At 46.8% G+C, this 14,304-nt stretch overlaps 1 protein-coding gene across 1 annotated transcript in view; it reads right to left on the bottom strand.

The window, feature by feature from the left end:
- fndc3a (fibronectin type III domain containing 3A) overlaps positions 1 to 14,304 on the bottom strand; it is a 139,429-nt gene that overhangs the window by 24,101 nt on the left and 101,024 nt on the right. The window contains 5 exon segments of the mRNA XM_042296525.1: positions 39 to 232; positions 6,361 to 6,466; positions 8,108 to 8,226; positions 11,621 to 11,689; positions 13,172 to 13,310. Of these exon segments, the coding sequence (XP_042152459.1) occupies positions 39 to 232; positions 6,361 to 6,466; positions 8,108 to 8,226; positions 11,621 to 11,689; positions 13,172 to 13,310 (627 nt within the window).

Here is a 14,304-nt window from a genome sequence, read left to right as displayed (position 1 = left end):
CAGCATTCAAGTGATAAAACAAGTCGTCAGCGTCTCACCCCAGCCTTGTTGGCGGCCCGAAGGCGGAAGCTGTAGGTCCGTCCCGGCAGCAGACTACCCACGGTGCAGTCGACCTCCGAGCCTTGGTACACCTCCCTGACCTCCTCTTGACCTGTTGACCCCTGAGGACCAGCGCCACACACCTCCACACTATAGACCGACACCGGGCTGCCACCGCCCACACACGGCGGCCCTGGGAGAGACACACGTATACCAATTAGTTTATTTCATTTTTCACATTCCAGATTATGCTCATTACGATGATACATTTCTAAAATAGCAGCACATATAATTACAACGATCAACAACAAAATTAGCGTTGGCCACTCTGCCTTCAGACAACAGGCTGTCTTCAGGTAACAGACAGCTTGACAGCAGACAGCTTGACAACAGACTGCTTGACAACAGACTGTCTTCAGGTAACAGACAGCTTGACAACAGACAGCTTGACAACAGACTGCTTGACAACAGACTGCTTGACAACAGACTGCTTGACAACAGACTGCTTGACAACAGACTGCTTGACAACAGACTGCTTGACAACAGACTGCTTGACAACAGACTGCTTGACAACAGACTGTCTTCAGGTAACAGACAGCTTGACAACAGACAGCTTGACAACAGACTGCTTGACAACAGACTGCTTGACAACAGACTGCTTGACAACAGACTGCTTGACAACAGACTGCTTGACAACAGACTGCTTGACAACAGACAGCTTGACAACAGACTGCTTGACAACAGACTGCTTGACAACAGACTGCTTGACAACAGACTGTCTTCAGGTAACAGACAGCTTGACAGCAGACAGCTTGACAACAGACTGTCTTCAGGTAACAGACAGCTTGACAACAGACAGCTTGACAACAGACTGCTTGACAACAGACTGCTTGACAACAGACTGTCTTCAGGTAACAGACAGCTTGACAACAGACAGCTTGACAACAGACAGCTTGACAACAGACAGCTTGACAACAGACTGCTTGACAACAGACTGCTTGACAACAGACTGCTTGACAACAGACTGCTTGACAACAGACTGTCTTCAGGTAACAGACAGCTTGACAACAGACAGCTTGACAGCAGACTGTCTTCAGGTAACAGACAGCTTGACAACAGACAGCTTGACAACAGACTGCTTGACAACAGACTGTCTTCAGGTAACAGACAGCTTGACAACAGACTGTCTTCAGGTAACAGACTGCTTGACAACAGACTGTCTTCAGGTAACAGACAGCTTGACAACAGACAGCTTGACAACAGACTGCTTGACAACAGACTGCTTGACAACAGACTGCTTGACAACAGACAGCTTGACAACAGACAGCTTGACAACAGACAGCTTGACAACAGACTGTCTTCAGGTAACAGACAGCTTGACAGCAGACAGCTTGACAACAGACTGTCTTCAGGTAACAGACAGCTTGACAACAGACAGCTTGACAACAGACTGCTTGACAACAGACTGTCTTCAGGTAACAGACAGCTTGACAACAGACAGCTTGACAACAGACAGCTTGACAACAGACTGCTTGACAACAGACTGCTTGACAACAGACTGCTTGACAACAGACTGCTTGACAACAGACTGCTTGACAACAGACTGCTTGACAACAGACTGCTTGACAACAGACTGCTTGACAACAGACTGCTTGACAACAGACTGTCTTCAGGTAACAGACAGCTTGACAACAGACAGCTTGACAGCAGACTGTCTTCAGGTAACAGACAGCTTGACAACAGACAGCTTGACAACAGACTGCTTGACAACAGACTGTCTTCAGGTAACAGACAGCTTGACAACAGACAGCTTGACAACAGACAGCTTGACAACAGACTGCTTGACAACAGACTGCTTGACAACAGACTGCTTGACAACAGACTGCTTGACAACAGACTGCTTGACAACAGACTGCTTGACAACAGACTGCTTGACAACAGACTGCTTGACAACAGACTGCTTGACAACAGACTGCTTGACAACAGACTGCTTGACAACAGACTGCTTGACAACAGACTGCTTGACAACAGACTGTCTTCAGGTAACAGACAGCTTGACAACAGACAGCTTGACAGCAGACTGTCTTCAGGTAACAGACAGCTTGACAACAGACTGCTTGACAACAGACTGTCTTCAGGTAACAGACAGCTTGACAACAGACTGCTTGACAACAGACAGCTTGACAACAGACAGCTTGACAACAGACAGCTTGACAACAGACTGTCTTCAGGTAACAGAAAGCTTGACAACAGACTGCTTGACAACAGACTGCTTGACAACAGACAGCTTGACAACAGACAGCTTGACAACAGACAGCTTGACAACAGACAGCTTGACAACAGACAGCTTGACAACAGACTGTCTTCAGGTAACAGACAGCTTGACAACAGACAGCTTGACAACAGACAGCTTGACAACAGACAGCTTGACAACAGACTGTCTTCAGGTAAGACAGCTTGACAACAGACTGTCTTCAGGTAACAGACAGCTTGACAGCAGACTGTCTTCAGGTAACAGACAGCTTGACAACAGACTGCTTGACAACAGACTGTCTTCAGGTAACAGACAGCTTGACAACAGACTGCTTGACAACAGACTGCTTGACAACAGACTGCTTGACAACAGACAGCTTGACAACAGACAGCTTGACAACAGACTGTCTTCAGGTAACAGACAGCTTGACAACAGACTGCTTGACAACAGACTGTCTTCAGGTAACAGACAGCTTGACAACAGACTGCTTGACAACAGACTGTCTTCAGGTAACAGACAGCTTGACAACAGACAGCTTGACAACAGACAGCTTGACAACAGACAGCTTGACAACAGACTGTCTTCAGGTAAGACAGCTTGACAACAGACTGTCTTCAGGTAAGACAGCTTGACAACAGACAGCTTGAGAACAGACTGTCTTCAGGTAACAGACAGCTTGACAGCAGACTGTCTTCAGGTAACAGACAGCTTGACAACAGACAGCTTGACAACAGACAGCTTGACAACAGACTGTCTTCAGGTAACAGACAGCTTGACAACAGACAGCTTGACAACAGACTGCTTGACAACAGACTGCTTGACAACAGACTGCTTGACAACAGACTGCTTGACAACAGACTGCTTGACAACAGACAGCTTGACAACAGACAGCTTGACAACAGACAGCTTGACAACAGACAGCATGACAACAGACAGCTTGACAACAGACAGCTTGACAACAGACAGCTTGACAACAGACAGCTTGACAACAGACAGCTTGACAACAGACAGCTTGACAACAGACTGTCTTCAGGTAAGACAGCTTGACAACAGACAGCTTGACAACAGACTGTCTTCAGGTAAGACAGCTTGACAACAGACTGTCTTCAGGTAAGACAGCTTGACAACAGACAGCTTGACAACAGACTGTCTTCAGGTAAGACAGCTTGACAACAGACTGTCTTCAGGTAAGACAGCTTGACAACAGACAGCTTGACAACAGACTGTCTTCAGGTAAGACAGTTTGACAACAGACAGCTCGACAACAGACAGCTTGACAACAGACTGTCTTCAGGTAAGACAGCTTGACAACAGACTGTCTTCAGGTAAGACAGCTTGACAACAGACAGCTTGACAACAGACTGTCTTCAGGTAAGACAGCTCGACAACAGACAGCTCGACAACAGACAGCTCGACAACAGACTGCTCGACAACAGACTGCTCGACAACAGACTGCTCGACAACAGACAGCTTGACAACAGACAGCTTGACAACAGACAGCATGACAACAGACAGCTTGACAACAGACATCTTGACAACAGACAGCTTGACAACAGACAGCTTGACAACAGACAGCTTGACAACAGACTGTCTTCAGGTAAGACAGCTTGACAACAGACAGCTTGACAACAGACTGTCTTCAGGTAAGACAGCTTGACAACAGACAGCTTGACAACAGACTGTCTTCAGGTAAGACAGCTTGACAACAGACTGTCTTCAGGTAAGACAGCTTGACAACAGACAGCTTGACAACAGACTGTCTTCAGGTAAGACAGCTTGACAACAGACTGTCTTCAGGTAAGACAGCTTGACAACAGACAGCTTGACAACAGACTGTCTTCAGGTAAGACAGTTTGACAACAGACAGCTCGACAACAGACAGCTTGACAACAGACTGTCTTCAGGTAAGACAGCTTGACAACAGACTGTCTTCAGGTAAGACAGCTTGACAACAGACAGCTTGACAACAGACTGTCTTCAGGTAAGACAGCTCGACAACAGACAGCTCGACAACAGACAGCTCGACAACAGACTGCTCGACAACAGACTGCTCGACAACAGACTGCTCGACAACAGACAGCTTGACAACAGACAGCTTGACAACAGACAGCATGACAACAGACAGCTTGACAACAGACGGCTTGACAACAGACTGCTTGACAACAGACAGCTTGACAACAGACAGCTTGACAACAGACTGTCTTCAGGTAACAGACAGCTTGACAACAGACAGCTTGACAACAGACTGTCTTCAGGTAAGACAGCTTGACAACAGACTGTCTTCAGGTAAGACAGCTTGACAACAGACAGCTTGACAACAGACTGTCTTCAGGTAAGACAGCTTGACAACAGACAGCTCGACAACAGACAGCTCGACAACAGACTGTCTTCAGGTAAGACAGCTTGACAACAGACTGTCTTCAGGTAAGACAGCTTGACAACAGACAGCTTGACAACAGACTGTCTTCAGGTAAGACAGCTCGACAACAGACAGCTCGACAACAGACAGCTTGACAACAGACAGCTTGACAACAGACTGTCTTCAGGTAAGACAGCTCGACAACAGACAGCTCGACAACAGACAGCTCGACAACAGACAGCTCGACAACAGACAGCTCGATAACAGACAGCTCGACAACAGACTGCTCGACAACAGACTGCTCGACAACAGACTGCTCGACAACAGACAGCTTGACAACAGACAGCTCGACAACAGACAGCTCGATAACAGACAGCTCGACAACAGACTGCTCGACAACAGACAGCTTGACAACAGACAGCTTGACAACAGACTGTCTTCAGGTAACAGACGGCTCGACAACAGACGGCTTGACAACAGACTGCCTTCAGGTAACAGACAGCTCGACAACAGACAGCTCGACAACAGACAGCTCGACAACAGACAGCTCGACAACAGACAGCTCGATAACAGACAGCTCGACAACAGACTGCTCGACAACAGACTGCTCGACAACAGACAGCTTGACAACAGACTGTCTTCAGGTAAGACAGCTCGACAACAGACAGCTCGACAACAGACAGCTTGACAACAGACTGTCTTCAGGTAAGACAGCTCGACAACAGACAGCTCGACAACAGACAGCTCGACAACAGACAGCTCGACAACAGACAGCTCGATAACAGACAGCTCGACAACAGACTGCTCGACAACAGACTGCTCGACAACAGACTGCTCGACAACAGACTGCTCGACAACAGACTGCTCGACAACAGACTGTCTTCAGGTAACAGACAGCTCGACAACAGACAGCTTGACAACAGACTGTCTTCAGGTAACAGACAGCTTGACAACAGACAGCTTGACAACAGACTGCCTTCAGGTAACAGACAGCTTGACAACAGACTGTCTTCAGGTAACAGACAGCTTGACAACAGACTGTCTTCAGGTAACAGACTGCTTGACAACAGACAGCTTGGCAACAGACTGTCTTCAGGTAACAGACAGCTCGACAACAGACAGCTTGACAACAGACTCCCCCAACACAATGTGTCTGCTAAAATAGCATATATAATATTAAAGCCAGTTATTCCTTGGCACCAAAAGAGAATAAAATATGCCCACATAAAGTGGTTGTAGTGCAGGTTGGCATGGTGACAGAGGGGTGGTAGTGTAGGTTGGCATGATGGCAGAGGGGTGGTAGTGTAGGTCGGCATGGTGACAGAGGGGTGGTAGTGTAGGTCGGCATGGTAGTGTAGGTCGGCATGGTGACAGAGAGGTGGTAGTGTAGGTTGGCATGATAGCAGAGGGGTGGTAGTGTAGGACAGAGGGGTGGTAGTGTAGGTCGGCATGCTGACAGAGGGGTGGTAGTTTAGGTCGGCATGGTGACATAGGGGTGGTAGTGTAGGTCGGCATGGTGACAGAGGGGTGGTAGTGTAGGTCGGCATGGTGACAGAGGGGTGGTAGTGTAGGACAGAGGGGTGGTAGTGTAGGTCGGCATGATAGCAGGAGGGGTGGTAGTGTAGGACAGAGGGGTGGTAGTGTAGGTCGGCATGGTGACAGAGGGGTGGTAGTGTAGGTCGGCAGGGGGGATGGCAGAGTGACTCACCCCAACGTAGCTGCACCTCTCTGGCCTTGGGCTTGCCCACCACGCGGGGCGGCTGGCACTGCCCTGGGGGCACCGCGGGAGTCTGGACCTGCAGAGTCTCTGACAGCTGGAACATAGCAACATGTTGATGAGAAAACACCACCACAATTAGAAGACAACATTCTACTTGGATAGAAGACCCCTCCATCTGTATATACAGTTAGGACAGCCTTTCTCTCTGCCTTACAAACCCATTTCTATTTAAATGATACAACTGATGAAAAACAATATGTGAATACAGTATCCATTGACAATGTAAAACTACACTGCATATTACTGCCACGTTGATCTGCTGTGTTAGTAACAGTTAAATCTCCATTCCTGTGACAGCCACCCAACATGTGAATGTTCTGTCACGTTATTATGCGCACCCCCCGTTAAAAATAAAACATTTAACCAAAACAAAAGCTTGGCATCGTGAGTCATGTTTCTCGGAGTCTCTCTAAGCCGTCATGAATATGAGCCATTAAAGCGAGATCATCATATAACAGCTGATCTGGCTAATTAACAATTAGCACAGGTTCCTACGCCATGCGACCAGGGCTAACTGATTACAGCGCGCTGTCTGGTACGTACATATGATATGCATCCCAAATGGCACCCTATTCACTATGTAGTGCACTACTTTAGGACCAGGGCTGGCACCCTATTCCATATATAGTTCACTACTTTAGACCAGGGCTGGCACCCTATTCCCTATATAGTGCACTACTTTAGGACCAGGGCTGGCACCCTATTCCATATATAGTGCACTACTTTTTAACCAGAGCAATAGGGGCTAAAACAGAGTCCTAAGTAGTGCACTAAATAGGGAACGGAGTCGTGAAGAAGATCAATAATAACCTCCACATGAAGAAATCAGATGAACGACAATCTCGTATTAGAGACGGGCCAGAAATAGATGGCATGGACACCACTGAGATACTACAGCTAGAACCATTCATCATTATGAAGCAGAGGAACTGATGACACAGCTGAGAGAGAGAGACATGGAAATAGAAGGCTAGAAGAGAGAGACATGGAAATAGAAGGCTAGAGAGAGAGAGAGACATGGAAATAGAAGGCTAGAGAGAGAGAGAGACATGGAAATAGAAGGCTAGAGAGAGACATGGAAATAGAAGGCTAGAGAGAGAGAGAGACATGGAAATAGAAGGCTAGAGAGAGAGAGAGACATGGAAATAGAAGGCTAGAGAGAGAGAGACATGGAAATAGAAGGCTAGAGAGAGAGAGACATGGAAATAGAAGGCTAGAGAGAGAGAGAGACATGGAAATAGAAGGCTAGAGAGAGAGAGAGACATGGAAATAGAAGGCTAGAGAGAGAGAGAGACATGGAAATAGAAGGCTAGAGAGAGAGAGACATGGAAATAGAAGGCTAGAGAGAGAGAGACATGGAAATAGAAGGCTAGAGAGAGAGAGAGACATGGAAATAGAAGGCTAGAGAGAGAGACATGGAAATAGAAGGCTAGAGAGAGAGAGAGACATGGAAATAGAAGGCTAGAGAGAGAGACATGGAAATAGAAAGTTCTAGAAATTGAGCTATTTTGTTGTGCTAGTTATATCATGAGTGACAATGATATAACGGTGAGAAACGTCACAGACAGGAAGAAAGACGAGGCTGGTCTAAAGATCTCATGACTGCGCGGACTGTGTGCGTTGTTCGCTCCAGTACATGCAGAGGTGTGTGTGTGTTGCAGTAAGGCTGACTCACTGGGCTTTGCCCCCCCTCACTCATGCAGTAAACTCTGGTCTGGTAGGAGTGGCCTGGCTTCAGCCCCTCACACACATGTTCCATGGCTGGACCACTGTACGCCAGCTCCCACGACACACCTAGTGGGACACACACACACACGGACAGACACACACACGGACAGACACACACACAGAGAGAGACATGAACACACACTACTAAGCCATCTTGTTCTTGGCTATGTTACATACAAAGCCTTCAGGAAGTAGTCATGCAGTAGCCGTTGACTTATTCAGCATTTTATTCTGTTACAGCCTGAATTCAAAATGGATTAAATCTGTTTATTTTCTTCTCACTCATCTAGACACAATACTGCAATAAGGACAAAGTGAAAATATGGTTTTAGAAATGTTTGTAAAAATGTATTGGAAATGAAATCCAGAAATATCTCATTTACATAAGTACTCAAGCCCCTGAGTCAATACATGTTAAAATCATCATTGGCAGTGATTCCAGCTGTGAGTGTTTCTGGGTAAATCTCGAAGAGCTTTCCACACCTGGATTGTACAATATTTGCCCATTCATCTTTTCTAAATTCTTCAAGATCTGTCAAATTGGTTGTTGATCATTGTTAGGCAGCCATTTTGAAGGCTGGCCGTAGATTTTCAAGTAGATTTAAGTCAAAACTGTACCTCGGCCACTCAGGAACATTCTACGTCTTCTTGGTAAGCAACTCCAGTGTATATTAGGCCTTGTGATTTAGGTTATTGTCCTGCTGAAAGGTGAATTCATCTCCCAGTGCCTGATGGAAAGCAGCCTGAACCAGGTTTTCCTCTCTGATTTTGCCTGTGCTTAGCTCCATTCCGTTTATTTTGTATCCTGAAAAACTCCACAGTCCTTAACGACTAAAAGCATACCCCATAACACGATGCAGCTACCATCCTGCTTGAAAATATGAAGAGTAGTACACTGTGTTTTGTTGGATTTGTCCCAAACAGGCTTCCTTCTTTTCACTCTGTCATTTAGGTTAGTATTGTGGAGTAACTACAATGTTGTTGATCCATCCTCAGTTCTCTCTCATCACAGCCATTAAACTCTGTAACGGTTTTAAAGTCCCCATTGGCCTCACATAGGAAGGATGTATCTTTGTAGTGACTGGGTGTATTGATACACCATCCAAAGTGTAATTAACAACTTCACCATGCTCAAAGGGATATTCAAGGTCTGTTTTTGTTTTTACCCATCTACCAATAGGTGTCCTTCTTTGCCAGTCATTGGAAAACCTCTCTGGTCTTTGTGGTTGAATCTGTTTGAAATTCACTGCTCGACTGAGGGACCTTACAGATTCAAAAATCATGTTAAAAACACTATTAATGCGTTTGTAACTATTTCTAAAAGCATCATTTCACTTCTACATTATGTGGTATTGTGTGTAGGCCAGGAACACAAAATCTCAATATAATCCATTTTAAATTCAGGTTTTAACAACAAAATGTGGAAAAAGTCGATGGGTGTGAAACCGTTCTTAAGGGACTGAATCTTGAAAAATACTGTGATAAAAAGGACTATACAAATAAAAAGGATTACTGTTCTCAAGGGAGTCTCTCTCTCTGGGGTTTAGGCTGGGTAACAGGAAGTCTCTCTCTCTCTGGGGTTTAGGCTGGGTAACAGGAAGTCTCTCTCTCTCTCTGGGGTTTAGGCTGGGTAACAGGAAGTCTCTCTCTCTGGGGTTTAGGCTGGGTAACGGGAAGTCTATCTCTCTGGGGTTTAGGCTGGGTAACAGGAAGTCTCTCTCTCTCTCTGGTTTAGGCTGGGTAACAGGAAGTCTCTCTCTCTGGGGTTTAGGCTGGGTAACAGGAAGTCTATCTCTCTCTCTGGGGTTTAGGCTGGGTAACGGGAAGTCTATCTCTCTCTCTGGGGTTTAGGCTGGGTAACAGGAAGTCTCTCTCTCTCTCTGGGGTTTAGGCTGGGTAACAGGAAGTCTCTCTCTCTCTCTGGTTTAGGCTGGGTAACAGGAAGTCTCTCTCTCTGGGGTTTAGGCTGGGTAACGGGAAGTCTATCTCTCTCTCTGGGGTTTAGGCTGGGTAACAGGAAGTCTCTCTCTCTGGGGTTTAGGCTGGGTAACAGGAAGTCTCTCTCTCTCTGGGGTTTAGGCTGGGTAACAGGAAGTCTCTCTCTCTGGGGTTTAGGCTGGGTAACAGGAAGTCTCTCTCTCTGGGGTTTAGGCTGGGTAACAGGAAGTCTCTCTCTCTCTGGGGTTTAGGCTGGGTAACAGGAAGTCTCTCTCTCTCTGGGGTTTAGGCTGGGTAACAGGAAGTCTCTCTCTCTGGGGTTTAGGCTGGGTAACGGGAAGTCTCTCTCTCTGGGGTTTAGGCTGGGTAACAGGAAGTCTCTCTCTCTCTGGGGTTTAGGCTGGGTAACAGGAAGTCTCTCTCTCTCTGGGGTTTAGGCTGGGTAACAGGAAGTCTCTCTCTCTGGGGTTTAGGCTGGGTAACAGGAAGTCTCTCTCTCTCTGGGGTTTAGGCTGGGTAACGGGAAGTCTATCTCTCTCTCTGGGGTTTAGGCTGGGTAACAGGAAGTCTCTCTCTCTCTGGGGTTTAGGCTGGGTAACGGGAAGTCTCTCTCTCTCTGGGGTTTAGGCTGGGTAACGGGAAAGCTCTCTCTCTCTGGGGTTTAGGCTGGGTAACAGGAAGTCTCTCTCTCTCTGGGGTTTAGGCTGGGTAACAGGAAGTCTCTCTCTCTCTGGGGTTTAGGCTGGGTAACAGGAAGTCTCTCTCTCTCTCTGGGGTTTAGGCTGGGTAACAGGAAGTCTCTCTCTGGGGTTTAGGCTGGGTAACAGGAAGTCTCTCTCTCTCTGGGGTTTAGGCTGGGTAACGGGAAAGCTCTCTCTCTCTGGGGTTTAGGCTGGGTAACAGGAAAGCTCTCTCTGGGGTTTAGGCTGGGTAACGGGAAAGCTCTCTCTCTGGGGTTTAGGCTGGGTAACGGGAAAGCTCTCTCTCTCTGGGGTTTAGGCTGGGAAACGGGAAAGCACTCTCTCTCTGGGGTTTAGGCTGGGTAACGGGAAAGCACTCTCTCTCTCTCTGGGGTTTAGGCTGGGTAACAGGAAGTCTCTCGCTCTCTGGGGTTTAGGTTATTGTCCTGCTGAAAGGTGAACTGGTGGAAAGCAGAAAGCAGACAACCAGGTTCTTCTCCATTCCGTTTATTTTTTATCCTGAAAAATTCCACAGTCCTTAACGACTACAAGGACACTACAAGGACACCCATAACACATTTTTTATTTAGTTTAATTTGACCTTTATTTAACCAGGCAAGTCAGTTAAGAACAAATTCTTATTTTCAATGACGGCCTAGGAACAGTGGGTTAACTGCCTGTTCAGGGGCAGAACGACAGATTTTTAACTTGTCAGCTCGGGGATTCGATCTTGCAACCTTTCGGTTACTAGTCCAACGCTCTAACCACTAGGCTACCAGCTACCCCAATGTAAAAAGGGATTTATAATAAATAAATGTGATTGATTTGCAGTTGAAACTTACCGCTTAGTCCCTCAGATATCTCCACCACGTATTTGGTCACTTCCGCCCCTCCATTGTCTTTAGGAGGTTCTAGAGAGAGAATACAACTATTACTTCCTGTTATGGATCAATGTCTCTAAAGCTCTGTTAAAGAGTCATGAGCCAGCTAGCAATATTTATAGACAATAGGTCCATCCCAAATGGCACCACCCTATTCCCTATTTAATACACTACCTCTGACCAGGCCAGCACTCTTGATCACACCAAGGGTGTCCAGTAGTCTTGATCACACCAAGGGTGTCCAGTAGTCTTGATCACACCAAGGGTGTCCAGTAGTCTTGATCACACCAAGGGTGTCCAGTAGTCTTGATCACACCAAGGGTGTCCAGTAGTCTTGATCACACCAAGGGTGTCCAGTAGTCTTGATCACACCAAGGGTGTCCAGTAGTCTTGATCACACCAAGGGTGGCCAGTAGTCTTGATCACACCAAGGGTGGCCAGTAGTCTTGATCACACCAAGGGTGTCCAGTAGTCTTGATCACACCAAGGGTGGCCAGTAGTCTTGATCACACCAAGGGTGTCCAGTAGTCTTGATCACACCAAGGGTGTCCAGTAGTCTTGATCACACCAAGGGTGTCCAGTAGTCTTGATCACACCAAGGGTGTCCAGTAGTCTTGATCACACCAAGGGTGTCCAGTAGTCTTGATCACACCAAGGGTGTCCAGTAGTCTTGATCACACCAAGGGTGTCCAGTAGTCTTGATCACACCAAGGGTGTCCAGTAGTCTTGATCACACCAAGGGTGTCCAGTAGTCTTGATCACACCAAGGGTGTCCAGTAGTCTTGATCACACCAAGGGTGTCCAGTAGTCTTGATCACACCAAGGGTGTCCAGTAGTCTTGATCACACCAAGGGTGTCCAGTAGTCTTGATCACACCAAGGGTGTCCAGTAGTCTTGATCACACCAAGGGTGTCCAGTAGTCTTGATCACACCAAGGGTGTCCAGTAGTCTTGATCACACCAAGGGTGTCCAGTAGTCTTGATCACACCAAGGGTGTCCAGTAGTCTTGATCACACCAAGGGTGTCCAGTAGTCTTGATCACACCAAGGGTGTCCAGTAGTCTTGATCACACCAAGGGTGTCCAGTAGTCTTGATCACACCAAGGGTGTCCAGTAGTCTTGGTCACACCAAGGGTGTCCAGTAGTCTTGATCACACCAATGGAGTCCAGTAGTCTTGATCACACCAAGGGTGGCCAGTAGTCTTGATCACACCAAGGGTGGCCAGTAGTCTTGATCACACCAAGCGTGGCCAGTAGTCTTGATCACACCAAAGGTGGTCAGTAATCTTGATCACACCAAGGGTGGCCAATAGTCTTGATCACACCAAAGGTGGCCAGTAGTCTTGATCACACCAAGGGTGGCCAGTGTTATCAACAGACATGAAAACAAACAAAGCTCTGGTAGCACAGATGTATCGATGAGAGGGATTTTGATCTGTATCACCGTTGCGAGCAGACATTTCTTTGTGTGTGTGTTTGAGATGATGATGATTGTGTATGTGTCTCTACTCACCCCATGCCAGTCTGAAGGAATTGGGCAGTACCCTGCCTCTGATGACAGGTCTACATGGTCCTCCTGGTCTGTCTGGACAGGTAGTGAACTCTGCCACCTGACTGGGGTTACTCTTCCCCTCAGTGTTGTAGGCTGCCACCTGCAGGACGGGAGGAGATACTGCAGCATTCAGAAATCACAATCATAGAAAAGGAAAAACAATATATAAAAAAACTATATGTATTCAGTGGGGCAAAAAAGTATTTAGTCAGCCACCAATTGTGCAAGTTCTCCCACTTAAAAAGATGAGAGGGGCCTGTAATTTTCATCATAGGTACACTTCAACTAAAAATCCAGAAAATCACATTGTAGGATTTTTTATGAATTTATTTGCAAATTATGGTGGAAAATAAGTATTTGGTCAATAACAAAAGTTTATCTCAATCCTTTGTTATATACCCTTTGTTGGCAATGACAGAGGTCAAATGTTTTCTGTAAGTCTTCACAAGGTTTTCACACACTGTTGCTGGTATTTTGGCCCATTCTTCCATGCAGATCTCCTCTAGAGCAGTGTTGTTTTGGGGCTGCTGGACAACACGGACTTTCAACTCCCTCCAAAGATTTTCTATGGGGTTGAGATCTGGAGACTGGCTAGGCCATTCCAGGACCTTGAAATGCTTCTTACGCAGCCACTCCTTCGTTGCCCGGGCGGTGTGTTTGGGATCATTGTCATGCTGAAAGACCCAGCCACGTTTCATCGTCAATGCCCTTGCTGATGGAAGGAGGTTTTCACTCAAAATCTCACGATACATGGCCCCATTCATTCTTTCCTTTACACGGATCAGTCGTCCTGGTCCCTTTGCAGAAAAACAGCCCCAAAGCATGATGTTTCCACCCCCATGCTTCACAGTAGGTATGGTGTTCTTTGGATGCAACTCAGCATTCTTTGTCCTCCAAACACGATGAGTTGAGTTTTTACCAAAAAGTTATATTTTGGTTTCATCTGACCATATGACATTTAAAGGTATTACTCACATTGGCTACGCAGAGCGTGAACAGTCATCCGGAACAGCTGGTGCTCTGATGCATGCTTCAGTGTTGCTTTCCTCGAAGTGAGCACAAAAGGCATTTAACCCGTCTAGTAGGCTTGTGTC

Source organism: Oncorhynchus tshawytscha, linkage group LG13, assembly GCF_018296145.1.
Source record: "Oncorhynchus tshawytscha isolate Ot180627B linkage group LG13, Otsh_v2.0, whole genome shotgun sequence".
Lineage (NCBI taxonomy): Eukaryota > Metazoa > Chordata > Actinopteri > Salmoniformes > Salmonidae > Oncorhynchus > Oncorhynchus tshawytscha.
This window is presented reverse-complemented; position numbering and strand designations above follow the sequence as displayed.